Genomic DNA, 26,204 nt, shown 5'->3' with positions numbered 1-26,204 from the left:
CTGCCCTCGGCCTTCCAGGGAGGGTGACAGAAACATTATCACACGTTGCACTGTGGGGGTCAAAAGGCATTTGGTGCAGAACCTCATCACTGGGCTTTTCATTTGTTTGTTTTGCTTGCTTGTCTTTATTCCTCACCACACATGGGTCCCCTCAGAGAACCAAGCTGGATGAAACGCAAATTATTTCCCTCAAGGGGATCCAAGTGGCCTATCCTACAAAGACCCTGCCGAGGCCTCTCTCCATCCTTCTCACTTCTGCTTGTTCTGCTCCTTCCTACTCTGTCTCCTCGGCAGCCCGGAAGCCCTGGGAGGGCAGGAATGTCTCTCCGCACCAGATCTCCAGGGTTCTCACTCTGCGTCCCTCTGCCGGGAGCATGATTTTGTTTCTTCGGGAAGAAACAGGGCAACATATGTTGAATTCTTTTTAAAAAGCATGTATTGCTGAATTTGTGCTCATTATTGAAAATTTAGAAAACACAAGAAAGAACCAAAAGGAAAAACGTTGTCACCCACAATTACCATGGCCTATTTCTTTGCAGGATTTCTGTTTCTGCACGTGTAGTATCTGGTAGCCTGTTTTCCTTGGTTAACATACTATCATAAATGTTTTCTTTTTATTTCCATATCCGTTGAGCACCTAGTATGTAGCAAGGACTGTACTGGGCCCTTCAGGTGCTTGAGCTGGGTTTTAGAATGAAAGGGGTATTTCCAAGCAGAGAAGCAGTGGGTACGTGATTAAGGCAGGGGAGCACCAACATCATGTTACAGTGTTGTGGAGAATGAGTTTTAGGCTAATGAGAGCAGCCAAAAAGGGCACCATGACAGAAATTTGCGCCTAGATCTAGTTTCTTATAATGACCCTGCCAGAGAGGCTTACTTACCAGAGAGTTTCCAGGATTTGTGAGAATTTCCAGAAAAAGCCAAAATTGCATTCACAGATCTAGGTTCTTAAAGTGAGGATTATAATGAACTGTTTGGGGGCTGTTGTCAGCCAATCAGACTGGACACTGGGTGTGGTGTTGGAGCCCAGTCTACAGGTGCCCCTGAGGCTGTACATGACTTTGGCCCGTTTGTGGACTGATCATAGGAAGGCTGGGAGTCCTCGGGAGAGGCTGTATGGCCAGGCCCGTGGTGGGGACACTCAAGGGCTCAGGGACATGATTGTTCACCAACTGGCACATTCATGTTTCAGTGTTTTAAGAAATACACACCGTACAAGGGCATCCTGGCGACCAGACTGACCTGGAGAGCAGCTTTTCTTCTCGAGTTGCTAACATGCACTCTTAGATGTCAGCAGTCCTGCTGCCTCTGACACAAGAGGGTTGTCATCCTTTGAATTTGAGCTGGAGGAGTGTGATTTGGGGCAGAAGCCAGGCAGAGGGTTTCAGAGCCAGCCCGTAGAGGGCAAGCTGTGGCTGGCTCTGCTCGCCTCCTTCCTAAAGCACCTGCCAGAAAATTGGCTCCAACCCAAGCTCACACTGAGCGGCCACTCCTCCACCCATGTTCACTCAACATGGCTGAGGTCTTCAGAATAGCACAGAGCTCCATAATGGAGGAAGGCATCTCCCTGGGGGGGGGGGGGGAGGCGAAGAACACACATCTTGAACGTCTGTTAGCAGCAGTGGTCACATCTCCCAGGAGGCCTCTCCTGCTGACCACCAGCTCCGAAGTCCCATTCCCGTACCCTTTCTTTCTGCTTAAATGCGGGGACAATGTTCTCAGTTTCCTGGAATGAGAACTATGGCACTTTCTCACAATCCCAGCTTCCCTACTGATTTGCGTGAGGGAAAATTTGGGGCTGAAACAGAAATTTTCCAGCCAACCCATCAATTATTAAGCTGGGGTTTACATGAATGATGTTCTGTCATCCTCACGGCACCCTTGTGAGGTGGATATCATCCCCATGTTACAGACGATAAAAATAGGGCTTGCTTATATGTTACGGAAGTAAGTCTGTGGATACTGAAGGGCTCAGAGTTTAACTTGCTCAAGGACACCCAGCTAATGCACAGCAGAGCTGGGGTTTGAACCCAGATGTGCAAACCATCACCCAGGCTCTCCTAGGTCTTACAGAGAGCAGCACGATGAAGAATGTGGCAGGGTCGGGGCATAAGGGGAGGACAAGAGATCTGGGAAGCAGTGCTGGGAGCAAATACTCCACACCCCCTTCCCCCAGGGTTACTTTCCTCCCAAACTGCCCACAAGTATACAAATACGGAATTCTGTAACAATAGTCATTGGTCATAATCACCTAACTCTTTATACTTGCCATGTGAACTAAGAAGATGCACGTGGATGCTCTAGCCATGGTTGAAAGAATGCGGATGTGGAACCAGAAGAGTTGGTGAATGGGAGATGGGGTGTTACCTTGTATGGGAGCAGTCACCACTCAGGTGAGCTGTTGGCCACCTCCTGCCGTGGGGTTTCCAGACACAAGAAGGTACCTAGAGACCTCTGTGTAGCAGAGCAGGTGGGAAGGTAGAAGTTCAGAATGGGTCTCTGCCAGACCCTGGCTCTGCGATCTTCAGCCAGTTTCTTAGCTTTCCTGTATCTCAATTTCCTCATCTATAAAAAGGTCGACTCTCTCAGAGCTGTTGTGAAAATTAAATAAGATCCTGTTTGCAAAGTACTTAGCCCGGCATCTGGCACAGAGTAAATCCCTTAATAAAGAGTTATTAGCATGAAATTGCCTTCCTGCGAATTATTTTCTCACAAATTTATGGAATAATTTCTTTACTGCAAATTTACGGACTTTGAAGATTCTAACTTCAGAAAAGACATAGAAAGACGAGATGAGACACAAGCGGTAACGTTGTCTAACTTTGTTTTTATAGGAGCCGTGGAAATTTACACTAGAGAAGGCGAGACAGATTGTGAAGAAATCCCCAACTCTGGTAAGCAACGGATGAGAAGAATACCAGTGTTCCACTTGGTGCCTTCATCTTCCCCTTCCCCTGCTCTCACACCCCTAAGGCCAAGGGCTGCTCCAAGCCCACAACATACCATAGCTGCAGTGAAGTTAAGTAGGAAAGTGAGCCCCCCCCCCTTTTCTCCTCCCTCTCTCGACAGCAGTGTTTCTCAAACTGGGCAGTACTGACATTTGGGGCTAGTTACTCTTTGGTTGTGGGCGTTGTCCTGTACACTGGAAGGTATCGCAGCATCCCTGTCTTCTACCCACTAGATACCAGCAGCCGCATCACGCTTCCCCAGTCATGGCAACCAAAAACATCTCCTGATGTTGCCAAATGTCCTCTGGTACTCACAGGTGAGGACTGCTACTCTCTAGTAGACCATTTTGGAGGAGGCTCTATCCTCCTGCCCCTCCACTTTCTAAATATGTGACCTCAGGCTGAGCCTCGTTTTCCTGTCAGCAAGACAGAGACAGTGGTAGTGCTCCTTTGTCAAAGCATGGGTGTGAAGACCAAGAATGGATGCGTGTCAAGTGCTTACCCAGCACTCAATCAGTACCATGTTTAGTTCAAATCAGTTATCACGGAGTCAAGTATTTGACTTAGGCTCTGGATGCAAATGAGCCCCAACTGAATAGGAAGCAGAAAAAGTAAACCTTCAAAGGACCAAGTCTCCCTCCATGCTAAAGATCCCAGCAATAAGGAAGGGTTCATCAGAGTTGAGAGGGCATGGCCTTCGTCCTTGGCCTCTCTCTCATCACCCTGCTCATCATTCACCCTGATGCAGTACATTTAAGGTAATCTTGATTTGGCAGCACAGAAATGAGGAGGAGAAAAAGCCCTCGTGGCTCAGCTTGCCAGATTTAGCAAATAAAAATAGAGGAGACCAGTTAAATTTGAATTTCAGATAAACAATGAATAAATTTTTAGTATAAGTATGTTCAGTGCCATATTTTATCTGGCAACCCCACTTATGGGGGGGCATATGGGTTTTGATGTATAAGGCTGGTGTGCAATGAATGGGCAATATTCAGGCATTTCTACACAATTAATTAATCAATCACAGTATCTGTGTTGCCAACCATTATTTAATTCAGTGAGTAATTCAAGACCAACAGTAGCAGGTTAGCTAATCTGCCAAAGCCATGGAACAAGAGACTGAAACACCACAGGAAACCCTTGACCACCTTCAGAACTCTAAACAATGCTAGAGAACAATACGATTCTTCATTCCTTCTTCTCCACATGCATCTAAAAATTTCTTCTTGGAGCATTGTTAACTCCACTAGCACAAACTGCCTTGGTATTAACTCAAAGGTTAATTAGGATTTTACAAGTTTTCATTTCTGTCATCAGAATTGCAAGCGTCATTCATGGGGCCCGATTCCGCTAATTCCTTGTGAGAAGCCAAAAAAAAAAAAAAAAAAAAATCTACCGAACAACAATACAAAACTCAAAAACCTCAAAAAAATTTATGTGCTCTCTAGATTAAAAATAATCAGAAAATGCAAATAAATGTCTCTGAGTTACTGCTCAGCTGATATTGGCAGCAATTAATTCCATTGTGATGCTCTAACTGCAGACTTAGCCAGGATGCAGAAAGAAGCACACAGTAGGTTGTATATTATTTCAGCACAGCCTGTCAAACTGGAGAAAAGTGAAGTATTGTCGAAGGGAATGTTCCAGAAAATATCTGCCTCTCAGTGAGGACCTGAGAGGCTCCTCATGGATCTGGCAGAAAACTGAGCATCTAAGGGTTTAGAGTACCTTGAGTTACGGAATCATTTTACTTAATTCTCACAAAAACTCATAGAAAATAGTGTATTTTTTTTATCAACCCTATTTTACAGACGAGAGGACTAAAGATCAGGTATGTTAAGTAATGTGCTCATTCCCCACAGCTAGTCAGGAGAAACCCATCATTTAAATCCAGATCCAGCTACATCCGAGTTCCTACCTTCTCCACTATGCCAATAGCTCTCAACCAGACCTCCTCAGCACTAAATTTCAGGAAGCACCATTCACATCACAGGCTATGTAGGTTAAAATTATGCAGAGCACGACCTGTGCAACTGTACCTGACATCCCTGATCAAAAACCTACCTACTTAATAGAATCATCTTCCCCAGTGCAATTAAACCCAAGTAAAATAATACATAGCAAGGGTTGAAAAGTACTTCACCATGCAGAAATTCAACTTCAGTTTGGCTGTGTATAGAAGAGTAGTTGTTCTCTCCCCTTTGACCTGTTTACCGCAGTCACCACATTTTTTCTTTATTCAACCCCTGTGTATTGTTCTGTTTTCATTTAACGTCCTGGTGTGTGGGAAAGCTCAGGATACAAGCAGAAACTGGTTCAAATAGATTGCTAAATGAAGATCCTGCGTGACTCCTGTACCCAGGGACAGCCCAGATTGAGACTTTCATTTAAATGGGATTACATGCCGCCAGGCGCAATATTTTAAAAACCATTGCTGAATCAATAACAGCCTACATTTTGCCTCTGTCTGGCAAAGTTCAAATTGAAAGGAAAGGGCTGGTAAACTGCAAGGGAGGACTTCTGCAACATTACTCTCTGTCTGTCTCATTTCTCTTTGCAAGTAAATGATAAGAGGTTAGTCTTTCCCATGCTATGTGATGAAAGGACTAGATAATTAGAACCTCTGTCTGAACAGGAGTTCTGCTTGGGGGGACGGGTTGTCCCTGGGCAAGCTACATCATCTATTGTCCACACCCTAGACCCAGTTTCTGCACAGTGAACGTCAGAGACAGCCGCAGCCTTCAGTTAAATCCTAACAGTGAACAGCTGTGCAATTATAACATTTAATTCTTTTGTACCTCTTGTGCAGTAATTATAAGGCTGTCCACATAAATTTTTTTGATGTGTTGGTTACATCAGTGTTAAAATCTACCTTGTCGTTAGGTTAATTAGACCAAGGCCTTCAGACTCAAATAAATATTCAAAGACGTAGCTCAAACATTCAAATGCAACCTGACTGAACTCAGAGTCTCAGAATGTGTCTGTATTTCTAAACTGCCACCAATGTTGTAGTATAATTTCATGCTGGTGTTTGTTTTATGGTGCGTCTACAGTGCTCATCTCAATCAGTTACCAGGTCCCTGGACTCAACCTTCTAAATATCCCTCCTTTGCACCACCATCCCCCTCCTCCCGCCTTACAACAGTGGTTCCCAATCAGTGGCAACTTTGTCCTCCCCACCCCTCCCCTGAGGACATCTGGCAATGTCTGGTGACATTTGGGGGCTGCTTGCATCTGAATGGCTAGATGCCACATATACTGCTAAACATCCTGCAAGGCACAGCACAGCCCCACAACAAAGACTTATTCAGCCCCAAATAGCACTAGTGCTGAGATTAGAAACCCCAGGATCAGGTCTCAGGATCTTTATCTGCCGACAGGTCTCTCTGCCCCAGCTCACCTCCTCCAGGCCACCCTCTCACCCCCAGGATAACTTTCTGAAATACAAATGTGATCCCGCTGCTTAACACCTTCAGTAATCCCCCACAGGATAGCACAACTTGCGGCATCTTAGGCTAGTCATGATGTCTCCTCCCCTCCGTGGTTCACCACGTCCTTGTGCTTTGCTACAACCCAGCCAGGGTGAAACATTCGGTGGCCCCCTGAGATGCCACACCTGTTCATACTCCCACAGCACCTCACTGGTGCTCCCTCTGTGAAGACCCATGCTTCTCCCACTTCAGAGATCGCTCCAATAACCTGGGACCTTGATGAATCATAGATTCTGATTCAGCAGGTCTGCTGTGGGGCCTGAGACTCTGCGTTTCCAAAAGTTCCCAGACAACATCCATGCTCCTGGTTTGTGATCATGCTTTCATCAGCTAGGGCCTAGAGCAGTGGTTCCCAAACTTTAGTGAGCATCAGAATGACCTGGAGGCTCTGATTCCTGGGAGGCTCTGATTCCCAGGACTGATTCCCAGGACCCACCCCAGGCTTTCCAATCCAGTAGATCAGGGTGGGGCTCACAAACTGCACCTGTAGCAAGTCTGTGGACCACACTTGGGGTCACAGAGCCTAGAACATCTGTCTCTTCCTTCCTGCCAGCATCCTTCCTATGTGACTTCAGGCTCATCTCCTGCCTCCTCCTCTGGATTCCTAGATAGCCGTGTTAATGCTGGGACCACTGCAGACCTCACAAAGCATGCTAAGAGCTGAGGTACTCCCCCCCTACACTCTACTAGACTGTAAGCTTGATGAGGACAAGGACAGCCTCTTCTGTCTCCATGTCTTGCATATGGACGGGGCTACCAATCAGGATTGTTCCTCTCATCCTAGAAAGTTGAGCAAACATCACAAAGGTTTGCTCAACTTTGATTCATAGCCTGAAAAGGAGGTTGCCTTGTTCTCCTCTGCCAGGATCAATGTATCACCAACACTACTGATCCAACTCATAGCCATCCGAAGGACTCTTTGGGCTGCCAAAAATCACCCATCTCTCCCCCTTCACTGATAAATGCTAGTTTCTAAATTTTCTACCTTGTTGTCTTTTTCTTTCTCTGGGGAAAGCATCATGGAAACCACAATCATTGTAAAAGTACCTCTCAGTAAAAAGCCAGGGCTTTTCATTTGTCACACAGCTAGAGTCTTACGGAAACTGCTCTCTGAAATCCCTTGCTCATGAAGCTTGAGGAGCTTCATCTGTACACCTTACCTGCCCCCACGGCATCCCCCAGGAAAGGGGACTTCCTCCTTCCTTCTTCCCAAGCCCTGGCCATGTCTCTCTTATTAGTCTTGACTTTCTCTCATTGTAGGCTGGGATTATTCTATTTGAATATGTTCTTTATGTCAAACACTTTCTCAAAGCCCTTGAGTACAAGGAGCGAGAAGAATGTTGTTGGCCAAGTGGAACAGACCACAGTGGGCCAGACCTTCTTGGAAAGAGGTGGCGCATGGGTGAAGGTGGGGATAGCAGGCAGCGCGAGGAAGGGAGAGCTGCAGGCTGAGGCCCCCACAAGAACAAAGGCACGGAGACAGAGTGAGGATGGAGTGTGAGGACAGAAACAAGAGGTAAATTTAGTTAAATGAGATGGCCCAGGTTCTGAAGGAAAGAGGCTCCTGAAATCCAGACTATGGAGCCAGCAGGAGTAGAAGGGCCTTTACAAGTTGCAGGACTATTCCTTGAACTAAGCAACTCCTTTTGTTATTTTTTTTCCTCTCCAGAAACATTCCAGAAGTAGTTCTGATGTTTGTTCCCTCCCATTTTTGGCCAAGATCTGTCAGAGGATTAAATCGTACGTATACTATTTCTACCTCCCTGAGCATTGGCATGAGATGGCACTGTTGGTTGTCCCTGTTTTCCAATGACTAAAATGATCATGATGTAAAAGTCATCTTCCCAAAGGTGAAAGTGTTTGCTGCTCACAACTCGTACCATGACTGGTACAGAAACTAAAAGACAAATGAGCTCTGCACAAATCATTTTGGAAAGCCACTGCATACCAGTATCTTTGAACCTCAAAGCCTGACTTATACCCTGGGCCGGCACGCAGGCTGCCGGTGAAACTTCTGGGCAGCTTGGTGCACACCCGTGCCACACATGGGGACAGCCCCTCCTTGCTGTGTAAGACACAGACAAGGTCAAGGTCGGTGCCTTGTCAGGAAAGGGAATCTGAGCATCTTTAGTCCAGGGCACTCAACGAGGCTGGAATGGGACCAATTTATTTCACAGAGCCCAACCCATTACCAAAAAACTCTGGCTCAGATATGTATAAACAGTGTTGCCAATACGGAGACACTGTCCCAAATTCCCAGGACCTCCCATCTCCATTTTAAATCCCATACCCCAGCTCTACTCTGAGTCTGGGGTTATGCTGGGTGTCATGATCACTGTCCATGGCATTAAAGGATGGAAAGGTGTGCCAAGAGGGACACTGGACCAAGAGGCAAAATAGCACAGGCTCTACCTTGCACTTGGCCACTTCCCATGTGACTGTGGCTGCTGTGAGTGCCACACGTGGAATGTTCGAACCTGTCCGCATCAGTTCTCCCAACAACTCCGTGAGGTATTACTCCATTTCACAGTGAAGGACACTGAGTCTTAAAGAAATCACTTCTCCCAGGCTGCCAGGTGTGTCTGGTGGGTCTAGCTCTCCTTGCGAGGGCTTGGAGGTGATTCAGGCTGCGCATGTGGACTCAGGACAGCTGTAATAACATACCTACAAGCTGGGTGGCTTAGAAGAACAGAAATGTATCCTCTCCCCCTTCTGGAGGCTGGAAGTCTGAAAGCAAGATGCTGGCAGGGTTCCTCTGAGACTCTGCTCTCTCTGAGAGTGTCTCTGACGTTCCGGGTCAACTCTTAGCTTCTGGCGGTAGCCGGCCATCTTTGTTGTTGCTCGGTTTGTAGCTGCAACACTCCAGTCTCTGCCTCCAGCCTCCTCCGTGCTGTCTTCCCTGTGTGTCTGTCTTTTCCTTTTATAAGAACACCAGTCGTGTTGGATCAGGGCCCAGTCTAATGGCCTCATCTTAACTTTGTAACATCTGCAAAGACCCTATTTCCAAAAAAGGTCACATTCATAGGACTGGGGGTTAGAACTTCAACATGACTTCTTGTGAACACAATCCAACCCATACGAAGAGGCACTTTTCCTACATTCCTCCATCCTTCATCTCATGAGTTTCATGGGAGCTCAATCCACTAAACATCTCCTGTCTGCTGTGAAAGCTTCTCAGGAGAGGAGACTATCTTCTGACCTACACTCAAAGCCTCTTGGAGATCCAAGAGTTTTAAAACTTCCTGGTTCATCTGCCCACGTGAGCTCCCGTAAGCCAGCTGTGCAAAGTGCTGACCTGGGTCCCAGAAACAGGATCAACACCAGTTTTCATGAATAGGCTGGACAAAGACAACCAGGACATGGGGAGCAGAGGGGAAATAGACATGAAAGAAGATGCTGGAAGGCTGAGATGCAGGCAGCTCCCCAGGCCCCCAATCATTTCATCATGCCTAGCTCTTACTGAATTGAGACACCTGCCCCTCCTTGCTGAAAGCATCATTGCATTTTCTGTGTCAAACATGGGCCAGCAGGACCCAAAGTGACAACTCTTCAACTGAACCACCTTTGAAAAATTGAATTCAAGAGCATCTGTGACCAGGGATTTTCCTGGCACTATTTAAAAGGGAAATTTTTCTTTTATGAAAAAGCAAAAACAGTGTGTTTTTTTCTTCTTTCTAAAAAAATCATTGTGCTTTGAGTATAATTTGCATCAGATCACAATTTATTCAGTGCTTTATGGTTTACAGAGCACATTTAAATGCAGCTTCATTTATTCTTCAAAACAACCTGTGGCTTAGTAATAATAACAATAACTAAGTTATCTGGTAATGTCTATGCACTAGGAACTCTTGTCAATGCAACCCTACATGGCAGATGGCATTATTGTCTCCTTTCTAAAGAGGTAAAGTCTTTTGCCCAAGGCCGTGGTGCTAGTAATAGATAAATCCGACCTTTGAACCCAGCAGCCTGGTTGCAAAAGCCAGGCTCAGAGCCTCTCAATTGTCTGTCCCTTGACTCTTCGCCCCACTTTTGGATGACCAAGTAGGTTCTAGTTCATTGAATGTCTGACCCCCTAAGCACAGTCAGCAGGTGGTAGAGACAAGACCTATGTGTCTTCTATTACATAATCCTTCAATAAAATCCCTTCCAGTGGGAATGCTTTTCCTGTTCTGTGCTTCTCCTGCCGCATCCTGTTTGGTCTAACGCCTTCACAGTAGAGTGAAGGTGTCCCACCGTGGGTAGTTTTCCAGCTCCCTGCTACCAGGTGTTTGGCCAGCCCTCCATACCCCGAGCTCACCGGTGCCTGCTCCTGCACCCTGTTCTTCTATGGCCTCTCCGCATCAGGATCCCATACCACCCACCGCTCTTAGAGGGTGGGGACACCATTTCTTAGTAAACCTTTTATCCTTGTACTTAACACATTGCTTCGAATTAGTAGGGACTCAGTGAAGAAACAAGAGAATAAATAAAGAAAAGGCACTATTTTACTAGAAAAGAAATGTATAGGATACTAAGCTACTACCATAGGGCACTCAAGTTTTTTGTTCTTTTTTTATTTTGTGCTGGTCAGAATTCACAGTGCCTGTGCACTGTTTTTTATTGTAACAATGGTAAGTCAAGAGAGTCCCCTCTTAATAATCTCTTCTTGTTATTTAATTTCCATATGCATAAACCCGCATATGGATCATTTCACATAAAGGCATACAGACTATCCTAGCCTATGTTAATTACTTTTAGTTCATCATTCTTTTCTTTTCTTTTCTTTTTCCTTGTTCCTTCTTCCCCATGACCTACTCCTTCCAATGACATTGGTCCCTGTCCCTGCCACCAAGGTGAGCCCGGGTGTATTCTTTCCTGGTTTTCTCTGCTCTCATTTCATCTTACAGAGATGCATCTAACACATCCACATGCATATGAAACAGACCCATTCCCAGCCCTGGAGTGCTGCCTGGGACTCAAATGTGAGACAGCTACACATGGAAACTTTAGTCTCCCTAGTTTTCTTTTGTTGTAATGCCCCAGTTTCATGAAATAATTTTAGGGAGTTTGAACTTGAATAGCTGTTCTATTATGTAATGAATAACATTCACCTGCAATTACAATTGCTCACTGGATCAAGCCCGCTAGCTTGACTACTGGTAGTCATAGAGCAATGGCTCTATTGGAAATATATTTTATATTCATCCCCAAGCAGGTGATTAGCTGCGCTGGCCAACAAGATAACTGGGTAGAACATTGTGTGCCTGGAAATCCGCAAATCTGAAGAGGGTACATGGATTGGATTTGGGATTGTTCCAGAAACTAAAATGCCATAGGACCAAATACCTGACTCCTGTTTGCCCGGCCCTAGAAATCATCCTTGGAATAACTGTTACCATTGCACAAAATAATAGAAAGAGCTAATGTTTTGTGAGTGTTTACCACATGCTTGGCATGGGTCTTTATGCTTCCCATGGAGGAACCAACTTAGTCTTTACAACAGCCCTAGGAAGCGGGTACTAATATTGGCCCCATTTTACAAATGAAGAAGCAGAGGTACAAAAGATTAAATAATCTGCCTAAGGTTATATAGCAAGTAGACAGCAGACTTGGGATTCAAACCCAGAGAGTCTAATTTCAGAACCCAGAGCTATGTTAAGAGGCTTCTCATGATTTTCTTTCCTACTAGAACATTCTTCACCCAATTACATGCCTTGAAAATGCTTTCTCATCCTTTAAATTTAAACTTAAGATTACCTTCTTCCTGGTATAGCATTAGAAGTGTTTTCGCTCATGGTGCACAACCCTTTACAGCATTTTCTCCGTAGCACTGTAGTTGCCTATTGATGAGTTGTTTGCCCCCATGAAGCTCCTCTAGCACTGGAATGTATCTTATATTCATCCCTAATATCTAACATGGTGTCTGGCACACAGCAGGGATTCCAGAAATGCATGTGGAATGAATGAATGAATGAATGAATGAATGAATGAATGAATGTATGTTTCAGCATACAACTAGACATCTATAAGGTACATGAAGTATCAGATTTAGATACAATTTGGCAGAAGTAATGTTAATAAACATCAACGATATCTTATCTACAACCTTGGAGGCAGATGTGATCAGGAATTCAGAATTTTCCAGATTTTAAGAAAATCAACATATGGTGACCATAGATCACCTAACACTCTCAGTACCTTCTGATCAAACACATTTATATTTCAGCAGTGAAATGTATAAATATTCACACTAAGTAGGGTAAAGCTGATGAATTGCCTTATATCGGTTCAGATCTAGTTTTACCACCAAATGAATTTTCTGCAAAGTTAAACAACAACTCAGTTTTTAGCACTCTGGTTTGGAGACTATGAATAAGGGATTGTGGAGTTTATGTAAATTGTAGTTTATGCTACTTTGGATGACCAATCTACTGTACTGTGTCTAGAATGTATGGTTTGGGTTAGTTACTTTGAGCCTTTAAAATAAGCAGATCTTCATGGGCTTATTAATTTGCTTCATCTGTTCATTAATTCATCTGCTTCATTTGTTCATTAATTTAATGAACTCACTTTCCAGTTCTAGAGACAAACTCCCATCATTGTTCCTTCAAACTCCCATCCTCAGGATGGCAAGGGTGGGGGATAGCTTTGGAGTACTAGGTGGGACTTTTCACCTAGCACCTTTTCCAGGCTGAAAATATAATTGTTTGGGTCTGTACCCTGTGTGTGTGTGTGTGTTGTGTGTGTGTGTGTCTTTCCTCCTTTTCTCACCTAGAAAACTACACTGGTTGTCCAAGAGGTCAAATATGTACATGGGGGGAAACTACCTAGTTTTATAGGAGAGCCATCCCCGGAGAAGCTTATTACCTAGACTTCTGGTGGGTCCACCATCCCAGAGTTAGTAAGACAGGTTCAGAGACACCAGTTAGGCTCCATGCTGGCTCTTACTGAATCCATTTGCCTTCAGGCTCTCACAACTGCTGGAATGCTCTTGATTCAAAAGACCATTTAATAAATCCTGTAAAGGTTCATGTTACTCTCTACATTCTAGGCTCTGAAAATAGCCTCAACCTGCCATATGATGGCACTAGCCTGCTACCCCATAAGAGATTTTCTTAGGGGGAAAGCAGTGTTTGCCATGCAGGAGCTGGGAAAAGTTTGGTAGTGAGGACACAGGGAGAGAGCCTCCCTTGAGGGAGGGGTCTGTGGCTTTAGCATGTATTTGCTTGGTCATCAGTCACATCTGAGTCTTTGGTTTTCCAGGCTCATGAATGGGAATGAACGTTGCCAGCTCAAGTGCCTCAAGATTCTTAGAGTTAGTGGTTTAAAAGAGTAGATTTTAAGAAAAGACTTCCATCACAGAATGTGTAAAATGGCACAAATTCAATCTGTAGTGCTGAGTTCATTGGACCAAAAATGCAGTCTCCTTCTTTTCTGGGCATCTCAACATCAATATCCTATGTTCTCTAAAATGTTGATGTGATTATTTCACTTCCCCATATGGGCCAGATTAATATCAGAGAGAAAATAGTTCTAATTAGGTGGAGAGCAGAGATTGGCAAAGTTTGGCTGGCACTCTTCCATACCATGGAGGCGCTTCATTTTATTTTTAGAACGGACTTCTATCACATATACTCAACATAGCTGTATCTGAAATGTCTCTGTTTGTTTTCACAAACAGTTTCTTTTTTTTCTTAGCTCACCAGCTGTTTTGTTTTCTTTTTTCTAGAGCTGTAGAAAATTCTGTGCCATTCAAAGATGGAGATTCAGACAAATACAGCATTTTCCCAGTAAGTATTGTTAAGAGTAACCAGATGTTCACTAAATATTGCATCGCTTTCTACAAATATCTTTCCTTTAGTGAGACAAGACTGAATTCCATTTGAATGTATTAATAATTTGATAATACACTATTCCATGATTTTTACGGACTTTTTGGCATCTTAATAATACACGAACCGTCAGAGTGGGTCTTTAGGCCGAGACTGTTTTTGTTTCCTGAAGCCATTCCCAGCTGGGTATTTCAGTTATCTGAAGGTGTTGAGAATTATTTTGGAAATTCTTAAACCTACTTTTAGAGTGTGTGTGTGTGTTGTGTTTATGTGTATGCACATGTTTGATTTAGAGCAGTAAGATGTCAGGATGTTCTCTGCAAAAATCAAACAAGCAAGTGGCAGATGTAACTCCCCAAAGTTGGTGGGATCTCAGATATTCAACCTGGGAATGGGGGAAATAAAAACATTGTTTGGTATTATCATGACTCTTGATTCTTTCAAATCAAGGATCAAGACAGTTCAATCATATAATAAATCCACATAATTAGCCAGTTTTGCTAGAGACTTTTAAATTATCCAGTACAATGAGTAATCATTTGACCAAATAAACCAATTGTTTTGGAGGCTAAGAAGATTGATGACTAATAAAGTTCAGAGAGTTCAGGAACATTTGTGGAAGTGTACACACACACACACAGATGCGTACAGCATGCGTGCACATGACCACACGTGTGAGTGCACACAGGCCCACATACCTACACACTCACATGCATACACTCCCATGCACCCACACACCCAACAGCACATATACACACACTCACATGCACACACACTACCACCTGGCATTGGCTCTGGGACTCTATTACATTTTACCTCACACTGCATGACTCAGCATATTAATCTTAAGTTTCTTAGTAATCTCTAGTGTTCCTGGATTGTATTGGAATTAAGAATTACGCATGTCAGTACCCCTGGGACAGCTCTGACTGCCCTTCCTCGTGGATAACAAGGGGCGGAAATGAACCCTTCCTGTGTGTGCTCTTCAATTCCAGACGCTGAGGGGCTACCACTGGCGAGGGAGAGACTGCAATGACAGCAACAAGATGGCATACCCGGGCAGAAGGTACGTCTCTGCCCATCACTGACTTGGGCAATTACCTTCTAAAAAGGAGGTAGGAGGCATCATTCCAACCCCAGCCTAGGGGATTGGTACTTAAAGAGAGAAGGGACCTCCGTGTCCCCGCTGAAGTAAAGCTCAGTGAAGAAAGAACAGCATTCATTCATTATTTGTCCAGGAAACGCTCATGGAGCACTTGCTCATTGCCAAGCACTCTGCCTCGTGTCGGCAGTTAATAAAATGGAAGTGGGGCCTCCCCTCGCGGAGCTTCCAGTCTAGCGAGAGGAACACACGAGTCCCCAGGTTACGGTGGACTTGTGTCCAGCCTCCTGCACGAGGTCTACATGCAGGACTGAGTGAGGAGGGAGCACGGGGCTCCCATGAGTGGACCGCATGTCATATTTTAGTCCCGGGCTGATGTTCAGCCAGCCACATCTCGGACTTCAGAAAATGGATATGCCAACCTTCATCTTAGCCGTGACTGCAGGGCCGCAGCATTCAGAATACCAGATGTTTGGGAGTGTAGAGCGTAATTGTAATGGCCTCACCTATCTAAATAAAGTGGGCTACAGATTCATTCACTCTGCTCACCAGCACCATTCCACAATACAGTCCGTGAATAGAGGCCACTGGAATTAGTCCACGGTGCCCAGAAAATATCCAAAACTGAGATAATGGCAGAGGCCAGTGGAGGCTTCCGTGTGCCATTGACAGTCATGAGTGGCACTCCTCCTTGAAGAACATGCTGTCCATCAATGACACTTCATACAGCACTTGTTCATTCATTCATTCATTCAGCTAACATTCACGGGGCAAGAAGTATATGCTAAAAACCAATGTTGGTGTTTTCTTCTTAGGCCAGACAACTGGGATATACACGAGGATTCAAACTGTAATGGCATTTGGGTAAGCAACTAGATTCAAATCTAGCCCCGTTCTCTGACGTTCCGCCCTCCTTAAAAGCCTATTTGCTTTAGTCAGTCCTAGGGAAGAAGATGACAGATGAAAGCACCCTTTTTCTGCAAATTGGAAGAGGGGTAAAGACTCTGATCTCACATGATGGATGGTAGGGATGTAATGAGAGTTGAGGGTCTGTTAGTCACAGCCCCTTGAAGTCACCCGCATCTAACCCCTTTATTCTGTGGTGAATCAGGCGAAATTAAATGAAGAGTGCTGTTAGCGAAGTTTTACAGCGACCCAGACAGCTGTTGGAGCAAATCTCTTGCTCCCACCTCTTCGTGGCAGCCATTTTCTTTCTATTCCATAAAGCTAGTCAGGCAGGGTGGAAATTACCCTGTAGTTACCCCTCTATCTACATCTCGAGGCATTTAATGCTGGAGCTCCAGCTCTCCACGAACAACAGGTTTGCAGCTTTCAGGAAGAGAAAGGGAATAAAGCCCAACCAAACACAACAATGGCAGCAGACCCACGTTTTGTGGGGTCTTGAGCTAATATATGATTTGAGGGTCCTCCTGATGAAAAAGAATACCAAATTACAAATACAAAATCAAGTATGAAAGTAAATATTAATTAGAACAATAGAAGAAATCCCAACAAATTCCTGGAGTCTTGGAAATTCAGGTCCCTTGGAAATTGTAGGATGTGCAGCAGCATCCCTGGCCTCTACCCACTTGATGCCAGTCACTCCCCCTCCCCCTGTTGTCACAACCAAAAATGTCTCTAGACTTTGCCAAATGTCCCTTGGGGTAGGGGTGGGGGGAAATGAGCCCTGTTGAGAATCGCTGCTCTGGAAGCATCAGTCCTTAGGGAGTGGAGCTGTCAGGGCTCTCAGAGCTCCCCAGCTCAGAGACTGAGGAACACACTCTGACCTTGTGTCCCTGTAACTCAGTGGGCCCACAGCGCCCCCTCACGGGGACACTGCCAGCACTCCAGACACTGCCCTGCATTCTCTGGACCAGATAGTTGGGCTTCTGGATCTCTCCTTCTTCCTGCCCCAGCTCCGTAAAGCCCAACTCACTTACACAGAGTGTTGCTGTGTTGAATTAAGGGCTCAAAAGACTTTAATGGGTTTTATCCACTGACTTGCCTTTGTACTTTTAAAGCCATTAGGGAAAGCCTCAGTGTATGTGTCTCATACATTTAAAAACAAACCGCTAATCTCATCATTTCTCTTTTAAAGGGTGTTGATCCAAAAGATGGAATTCCGTATGAGAAGAAGTTCTGTGAAGGTATGAATTATAGAGTTAATGTGCTTATCACAATAGGGACCCTCTTTTCTAGTCTGAGTCAGATTGAAGAGAACAGACCATCCAAGTGAGGAAGTGCCTGATGCTACAGCTTAAAGTTGACCGATTTCCATTTATTTTCATGAAAAATCAGAAAAAGGCATGAAAAAGCCTGTAGAAAATGGAGGCAGAACCTAGAAAAAGCAACACTGAATTTGTCTTACTGCCTCCTTTATGTGGGGATTGGAAACTTGATTGAGAATGCCAGAAAAGGCAGCAGGGGAGAGCGCAAGGTAATGGAAACCTAGCACTTCTCCAAATAGGAAAACAAATAGAGGTGCTCTTGTTTCCTCTTTCTCCATGTCCTTCTCAATACCCGACAAGGTCAGACATCTGGGCTTGTGCTGACTGAGTCCCTGCGGCAGGCAACTGGGCTAAAGATTCACATCTGGGTGACTTGAGGGAGACCTCCAAGTTATAGCCATTGGGAGTTCCCAAAAATAGCTGAGCAAAAGCTCTGTATTCTAAATGCCCAAATGCCACAGACATCTGAGCTGCCAGTACTGTTAGGAGAAACCTATGATCACCCACATACTACTGAAAATATGTGCTTGGTGATACCCAAAGGGTCTCAGACAAGACCCTCTGGTAGCATCACTTTTTACATTTAGGCAGTATTTTCCCTAACGCTGAAAAGCATTTCATTCATTCATTCATTCATTCATTTGACAGATATTTCCTAAATGCCTATTCCTATTATGCACCAAGGGCTATACTTGGCTCTGAGTTGTCCTGGGCAGATGTGATACAGTCCATGCCTTCAATCAACTTAGTCTAATTGTCTTTAAACTCTCAGAGGGGTAGGAGGGGAGTAGAAAATGCACAGATCCAGGGCAGTGCATAGGTATGCAGTTTAGAAATGCTTGTTGGATGAATAAAAGAATGAATGAAAAAATGACTGATAAATAAATAAATAAACAAACTCAGATCTAGTGAAAAGATCCTGGTATGAGGATCTAGGATCATCATGGGAAGTCTCTTGGACTTGCCCCATCCCAACCCCTCCTGGATGTCCTGAGCCTTCTCCATCCCCATGTATGTGGCCAAGTGCTAACTGTCACAGAGGCCCAGGATAGGGAGCCACTGAAATGAGGCTAGACCGTCCTCCAGCATGACTTGGGGGACTTGAGGCTAGGGGAAAGAGGTGCCCCTCTCTGACTCTGGGAGGCATCAGTTGATTCTTTCAGGATCTTAAGGGATTTAGAAGAGTACAGGCATCACCCATGGATAAATGAATTGTGTAGATGGGCCTCAGAGGCAGATTAAGTGATTCCTAACCTCCAGGCAGAGACCTTCATGTTCATCTCCCGTTAATCAGCCAGAATTGTCCACCCAGGGCTTTTGTGTATATGGATTAAGGGCTTTAAAAGACCATAACATCTTTGAAAAGTCTAAATTGCTCCATGAGATCACAAATTCTTAAAGTGAATTATAACAGAATTCAAGAGCGTGATTTCCAAAACCAAAACTTAGGGCATAGTTCTGAGTTCAGAAAAAGTTTTGATTCATTGATTCATCCATCATTCACTCATGAGGTTGCACGGCACTTTGTTTTATGCTGAGCGAGGAAACACACCGGCGTCTGTACAGCTTAGCTAGCAGTTTCGATGGCCTAGAAATCTCATTCAGCTCCTAAATGTGTCTCCCTCACTCCCCAGCACTTGAAAAGTGGCAATGTATCACTGTTATGACGCTCTGTGCATGGAATACACACCAGGGTATCTACTCTCCTAACCACCCAATCTGGAGGCTCCAAACTACTTGAGGGTATAAATAATGCAAATAAATTGTGCCACCCAGGTTCACAGCCCAGGGGAATCATTTTGCTGGGAGACTCAGCTGGGGCTCATTTTCACATCTCTCCCGAATGGATCACAGCTTCACAGATGTCTTTGGTAAGTAATTTTGGCAGTAATTATCCCGGATGTGCCGGCCTTTGTGTTTGGTCCCCCCTTGCTCTCTCTAAATGCGATGCCAACTCCAAACAGGTGCAAATTTCCCTCCTCAGCAAAATCTGTTATAAGAGGCACATCCACAGCCATTTCAGCTCAATTCATTTCAAACAATGTGATAAGAAATGTGAGGGCATTGTGGCAACAGGCTCATCACAAGAACCATCCTGTCCATTAGAGAAGGGGGATAGTGCCCCTGCCAGGTGGAAAGGAGACTTGGACACAATGGGGAAGCTTGTCATATGGCCACCTCGGGCGTGGTTCCCTTCTCCCTCTCCAAGAACCCTGAAACTCTGATCCAGAGAAATCAGGAATTATACCAGAATTATAAATTCTTCCTTGATCCCTTCTTCTCAGACTAGAGAAATTGAACATATACCTAAACACTCCAACTGAACCTATCCCAAGTCCCAAAACTGAACAGATATAGACTTCCCTTTGTAAAGATGAGCAAGCAGGGAAACATCTGGACATATAAAAAATGCTCATGATCTCAAAAGAAAAGTACTTTTTTGAAAAAAAAAAAAGCTTGCTGTAGGAGACAGAGTGGCATTTTGTAAAATATTAAATTCAGGTTCTCAACAATAGTCGACAGGAGGTTGTACCCATGAAAAAGGAGCAATCTGACATCAAGAAAGACTACTTTGGGGAGAAAGAACAATAATCAACTGATGTGAAAATCCAGTGGCAACACTGACAAGCAAGTTAGCAATGCAAAAAAGAAGATGAGCAAAGCAGTCCTCCAGCTGGGGAGATTCTGGAACTCAGAGAAGAGGCATGCAGGATGGATTCTGGAGATTGAATAGAAAACCCAGAAAAGACAACACATTAGGCAGAGAGGAAGTGGTGACCAAATCAACAATAAAAGATAATTCTCTTGAGTTGAGGGAATCCTTGTCTTCAATCCCAAACCCGCCCTGAGCACCAGGTCCAAGTGTAAAATAGACTCTGTTTACCATGTCTTCCTTTTTTTTTTTTAATTCCAAATATAGAGAAAAATCTTGCAGTCATTCTGCCCAACAACAACAAAAAAACCCCAGCATACTTACTAGGAGGAAAAACCCTTTTGGCATCAGACTTACCTCTCTCGATGCTAACTTTCAGAAAATAGTGGAATGGCCTCTACAGGATTTTGAGGATTGTGTGTCAAAAGTGCTTAGACTGCCAAGATATTTTTGTTCTTACATGAGGGCCCCAGAGACTTATTCTCAGTTTTTCAAAGATTCAGAAAACATAACAGACTTATGCCCTCCTGAGAAAGATTATTTTAAGAAGTATTCCAGATTACTATTCCAAATATTCAAATATTACTAGATTTCATTATATAACATTTTCAAATGTACACAATGTCAAAAAATCCATAAAGTTAAAAGACAAATGAAAAAAGAGAACAATATTTATAACATGTAAGGCAATATTTAAATCCCCTAATAACAGTTCCTGCATGTCAATAATAATTTTTTTAATTTAATAAAGAACATAACTAATAAATATAAACACAGTTTCATCTTTAATAGTAATCAAAGAAATACAAATTAAAACAACAATGGAATATCATTTATCATCTGTCAAACAGATAAAGTTTAAAAAGTGATAAAGGCCTAGTTTCAGCAAAAATATGGACATGTTCTTTCACCACCAAGAGTGTTTAACTTGTTAGAACTTCTCTAAAAGGCAATTTGACAATATATATAAAGTGGCATGAAAATGTTTGTGGTTTTAATAATTCTGCATCTGGAAGTTTACCTCTAAAACTGATCAGTCATTTGCTCAAGATTCTGTGTACATGAATATTCATCAAAGAGTTACTTATAAGAGCAAAAATTAGAAGAGAAATTAAAAATTAAAAAAACCAGGGATTAGACATGTAAAAATATATTATATCCATAAAATGAAATGTTATGCTACCACTAATACACATGTTGTAGACATATTTCTTAGCAAGAAATATATTAATAATAACTTGTTAGGGGGCAAAAACAGTTTATAAAATAATATATATGAACCAGGTTTGTGAATATGTAAGTGCATCTGTGTGTGCAAGCAAAGAAAATAATAGGAAGGTTATGGATCAGTACGTTAACACGGTATGTTTGGATTGTAGAACACTGGGTAACATTTTCTCTTATTTTTCTTCAGTGAATTTGTACTATGTATGTACCAAATATTGTAATCCAAGATTTAGGGGGTCTTTTTGTTTTGTTTTGAACAAATAGCTAAAAAACACCAAAGCACTGCTTTCCTTAATATTTATAAAAACCCTCCGAGGTAGGTGTTATTGCAACATAGCTTCACTGTACAGACAGATACCCAGAGAAGTTGAGTACACTGCCTAAGGTCACACAGCTAACAGGTGAAACAATCACTTCCTTTCATTGTCATCTTGAACAAGCCACCTACCCAGAAATTCTGTAAATGATGGTAGGAACAATCTCAGGCAAGGCCATGTGTTTCATGATCTAAGGGCTGTGAACATGCTTTGGACCCTATGTTGGATTCAAACCAGACAAAAAGTAGATTGACACATAGCTCATGCAGTGCAGTGGTGGCAGCTAGCCAGGCTGGTCCATGTCCTTGTGCTTGTCCTTCTTATCCCACACCTGGGCCTCTAGAGGCTGAGGTGAAGGGTGTCACTTTAGATTTCTCCCAGAGAGAATGGCCTCTCACAAACTCTCACCAGAGCACCAGAGCAGCTCACTCGGCAGGGTGCTAAATCTCTGAGAAAGAGAAAGATCCACTGAGAAACTAGCCCAGCAGCTGGTCCCATCCTGAAGTCCTGACAGTTGGGATTTGAATTGTAACATTTTTTAATCTGCTATTTGCAACAACAAATTAAGTGAGATACTGCAGCTCGGCATTGTTGGTTTGGGTTTGGGTTACAGGTATCCCCTGGTTTCTGAAAGTTTGTTTTAATGCCACTTTGCTTTTACAGAAGACCTATATTCATCCCCTTTTCTTGCCAACTAAAAGAAATCTAAAGAAGATGTTCACTTTTACAAAAAAAAAGCTGTTACCAGACTAATGTAGGTCTTTCAGAAAAGCAAAGTGGCCTAATTCGAACTTTCAGAACACTCTGTGTTTAGATAGCCAGGGAAACCTGTATTTCCCACCCCACCCCCTATCACTTTTTGGCAGTGAATTGTAGTCCTGAGAAATGACCACAAGAATGGCAATAACATAGAGTTGATGTGGAAGCCAAATTGGGCATAATGGTAGTTGGGATTCATGATTCTCACCAACATGTTAATAATGCTGTTGGTGGTAGGGACATCACTACAGTTTTAGTGTCATTTTGTCACCTATTTCAAGCCTTTGATGTTCTAGTGTTCTTAAAAGGTCTCCCCAGGTTAACATGCTTCTCCAAGCTACAAATCAATCCAGTCACTCCAAGCCTGGACCACTTCTGTGTTATACCATTTATAAGATGGAAGATGAAACAAGAATAAAAGAGAAATATTTTGCCTAGAAAGTTAGCATTGAAAATGAAGATTTATCACTAAGTTATTATCAAAATAATGCTGTACAAACCACCCCAAGTCTCAGTGACTTAAAGCAATCCCCATTTCTTCTCACTCACACATCTGTGGGCTGTCTAGGATCAGCTATTTAGGCTGGACTCTGTTGGTCTTGGCTCCAAGCTAAAGGTTGGGTCTAGGTCTGTTCCATGTGTCTCATTTTTCTTGGTTGGGCAATCTATCCAAAAAGTATTCTTTTCATGGTAATGGTGGAAGTGCAAGAGGACAAGGCACCCCCCACAAATACATTTGCTACCTTAGGTCCACCATCAATGCATTGGCCAAGGCAAGTCACATGGCCATGCCCAGGATCAATGGGGAAGCAAGTATATCTGCCCAAAGTGAGAGAGGGAAGAAAGTAAATATTTGCAGTATTGTTTTTATCTAATTATAAATGTTAAATATTCAATGGAGAAAAATAACCAATACAGAAATTATTAAGAAATCATTAAAATTCTCCTAAATCCTACCACCCAAGGAGAATCATTTTAACATTTTGGAGTATCGGATTAGTTTTAAAATATTAATAGTCTTCTTATTGAGGGAAAAAAAGATATGAAGTCAATGTTAGAACCAATTTTGAGAGGTAAAAAAAAAAAATCCCCATCATCTTGAACTTTTCTCTGTGTTTTTCCACTCTTTCCCAGAACTCCACCCCTACTATGCATAACACACACACATACACATTATTTAGTCACAAGAGTAGCAAGTATGCAATAGGCCATTCTCCTTTTTTTCAATTGGCACTAATTATAATCATTTTTCCACACTGCTACTTAGTCTTTATATTCATTATATTTGTCAGTGTTCTATAGTATCCTTTTCAGTATATAATATAAGCCATAATCTACTAAACCATCTGGCCATGACTGGATATTAAGCTGATTCATTTCTGGGCTACTATGGATCATACTCCTTAAAAAAAAAAATTCTCATTTTCAAACATATTACCTATAGAATCTCTTCATTTGTGCAGGGAGTCAGCCTACGTATGATTACAATGCCTAGCAGACATCCATGACGGATGTTGAGCTCTGATGTCTCATGTCTTGACTGTTTGGCTTTAATGCTTGTGGCAAGTAAACAAAATATCGCCAAGTACTAACCTGGGACCTACTGTGTACGAAGCCCTGTGATAGGAGTGAATGACACAGAGGTAAAGGGAATGGAAAGGTCTTCAGAAGGCTTCAGGCCTTATGGGGAAATGGGGACAAGCAAATTCCAGAGCTGCTGCATCAATGCATATGCGTTCCCCAAACTCAAGGAAAGAAGGAGTTCAGGCAGTCTGGTCCTCACAGGAAGAAGTGTCCTAGCAGCTGAAAGAGCACACACAAAGGCTCACAAGTAAGAGGGTTCAGCATTCTGAGAAGAAGTCTAGTGTGGCTGAATTGATGTTCATAGAGCACAAACTGGAGAAGGTATGAGAAGAGTCTAGAAAGGTGCATAGGAGCCAGATCTCAAGGGCCCTTGAAGCCACATTAAGGAATTCAGAGTTTATCCTGAAGGCAATAGGAAGCTGCCAAGGGGTTTTAAACTGAGAAATAGCAGCAGTCATATTTGAATTTTGGAAATATCACCCTGATTTCAGTGGCAGGATGGATTGGGAGGAAAAGCAGGAAAGTAGACCGACTAGGAGTTTATCTTCTAGTGAAAGTGCCCTAAACTGGAAGAGTACAGTGGGAAAAAAAGAAATGGACAAACTCAGAAGTTATCCAGAAGGAACAGTGGACATGTGTTTTTCTCATACCCTTCCCACCCTGTGGACTTTACAGCCAGTTCCTGAAGAGATCAGCCTCCCTGAGCCAGATCTCCCGCCCAGCTGGGCTTACTCCAGGGCTGTGAGGGTATCCCCACATCTGGAGAGGCAGCCTCACCAACTTTACCCCCCTCATGCTGATCTTCCCTGCAGGGGTTGAAGCCAGCTTTTGGAAGAGTCTCGCTTACTGGAAGAGTCTGTCCCCCTAAGAAACTTCTGGTGCCTCTGGTTCTTCTGCACCATACCCCTGACTCCCAATAGTTACGGTGAACTTATAATTCGTTGTCCAAACCTGAGAAAAGAGGGATCACTACTGGTAATTATATGAGGATAGTAGGCATTAACTTAGACTGGCCCAGACAAATTGGGATGTATGGCCACCCAACTGAGAGCATGAGAGCCATGTACGGAACTGACATCATGAGTCAAGAGCAGTGCCCAGAGGGGAGTTTCCAGCCCCTAAATTATCTCTCTATAAAATAATCTTGGACTTTGAAGCAGACCTGGGTTCAAATACTAACTTAGCCACTTACTGATCCTCTCTGAACTTAATTTCCTCATCTAAAAAAATATAAATAATTACAGCTATCTCATCAGAAATTTGGGATGATTTTACAAGAGGATATTTAAAAATGGACTATTTATTTCTACCTAACTTTCAACTGAGGCCCCAGGACAATGTGGGCCAACTATTCCCACATTCTGCTGTCAAATATTAGAAGGACTTCAGCAGGACATGCACAAGAAGGGAGTGAAAATCGTTTCTGCAACCTGTAGCTGAAGGCCCACCTCAAAGGTCTAAGAGTTGAGGCAGGGAATGGCTGGTGTCAGCATGTCAGGGGGCCTCAGGTCTCCCCTCGGGGGAAGGGTGGACATGCTTCCCTCCCAGAGTAGATGACCACTAGCAGACTTGGATGGGTGTCTCCGGAGACTGGAGTCACAGGGGCTGGTGTCCGACACTCTTGTGAATAATGTAAGGGTGTGAATAATGTGACTGAGGAAAGAAGGAATGTGTCTCCTAGGGGCAAAGACATATACCCCAGGAAGGGAGAGCCAGCTTGGATCATTACAAATCCTGGAAAAGATTGTCTGGAGATGACTTCACTATGGAGGGTAAACTCCAGATGACCAGAGGCTGGAGCATGAAAATTAAAGACTAGACGGGGTGAAGAGAATGCACCAACTGCACCTCCACCTGCAAAATTAGTCACGTGTTCCCAGCAGGGCCTCTCAGAGCCCCCATTAGAGAGAGCCAGCTTTGGACATCTGCCCAGCCAGAAGAATCACATCTGATTATACCTCTTCTCCTTCCACCCACCACCCCCTGTGGTCAGAAGCCTCAGCCCTGAATTATTCATTAATTCATTTGACTATAACAATAAGAAACAATCAATACAAATAACATTTTTATGACATATAACTTTA

General features: G+C 43.5%; 1 protein-coding gene across 4 annotated transcripts in view; it reads left to right on the top strand.

Annotated features, from left to right (window-relative positions):
* Positions 1 to 26,204, top strand: part of AOAH (acyloxyacyl hydrolase) — a 165,138-nt gene that overhangs the window by 59,446 nt on the left and 79,488 nt on the right. For all 4 annotated transcript variants that reach the window (XM_078059463.1, XM_078059462.1, XM_036101073.2 and 1 more), the window contains 7 exons: positions 2,835 to 2,894; positions 8,109 to 8,179; positions 14,148 to 14,208; positions 15,246 to 15,316; positions 16,168 to 16,216; positions 17,451 to 17,499; positions 19,357 to 19,451. In XM_078059463.1, coding sequence (XP_077915589.1) covers positions 2,835 to 2,894; positions 8,109 to 8,179; positions 14,148 to 14,208; positions 15,246 to 15,316; positions 16,168 to 16,216; positions 17,451 to 17,499; positions 19,357 to 19,451 — 456 coding nt within the window. The remainder of the gene's footprint in view (positions 1 to 2,834; positions 2,895 to 8,108; positions 8,180 to 14,147; positions 14,209 to 15,245; positions 15,317 to 16,167; positions 16,217 to 17,450; positions 17,500 to 19,356; positions 19,452 to 26,204) is intronic.

This window comes from Halichoerus grypus, chromosome 12 (assembly GCF_964656455.1).
Source record: "Halichoerus grypus chromosome 12, mHalGry1.hap1.1, whole genome shotgun sequence".
NCBI lineage: Eukaryota > Metazoa > Chordata > Mammalia > Carnivora > Phocidae > Halichoerus > Halichoerus grypus.
The sequence above is the reverse complement of the archived record's forward strand: the minus strand, read 5'-3'. Positions and strand labels throughout refer to the sequence as shown.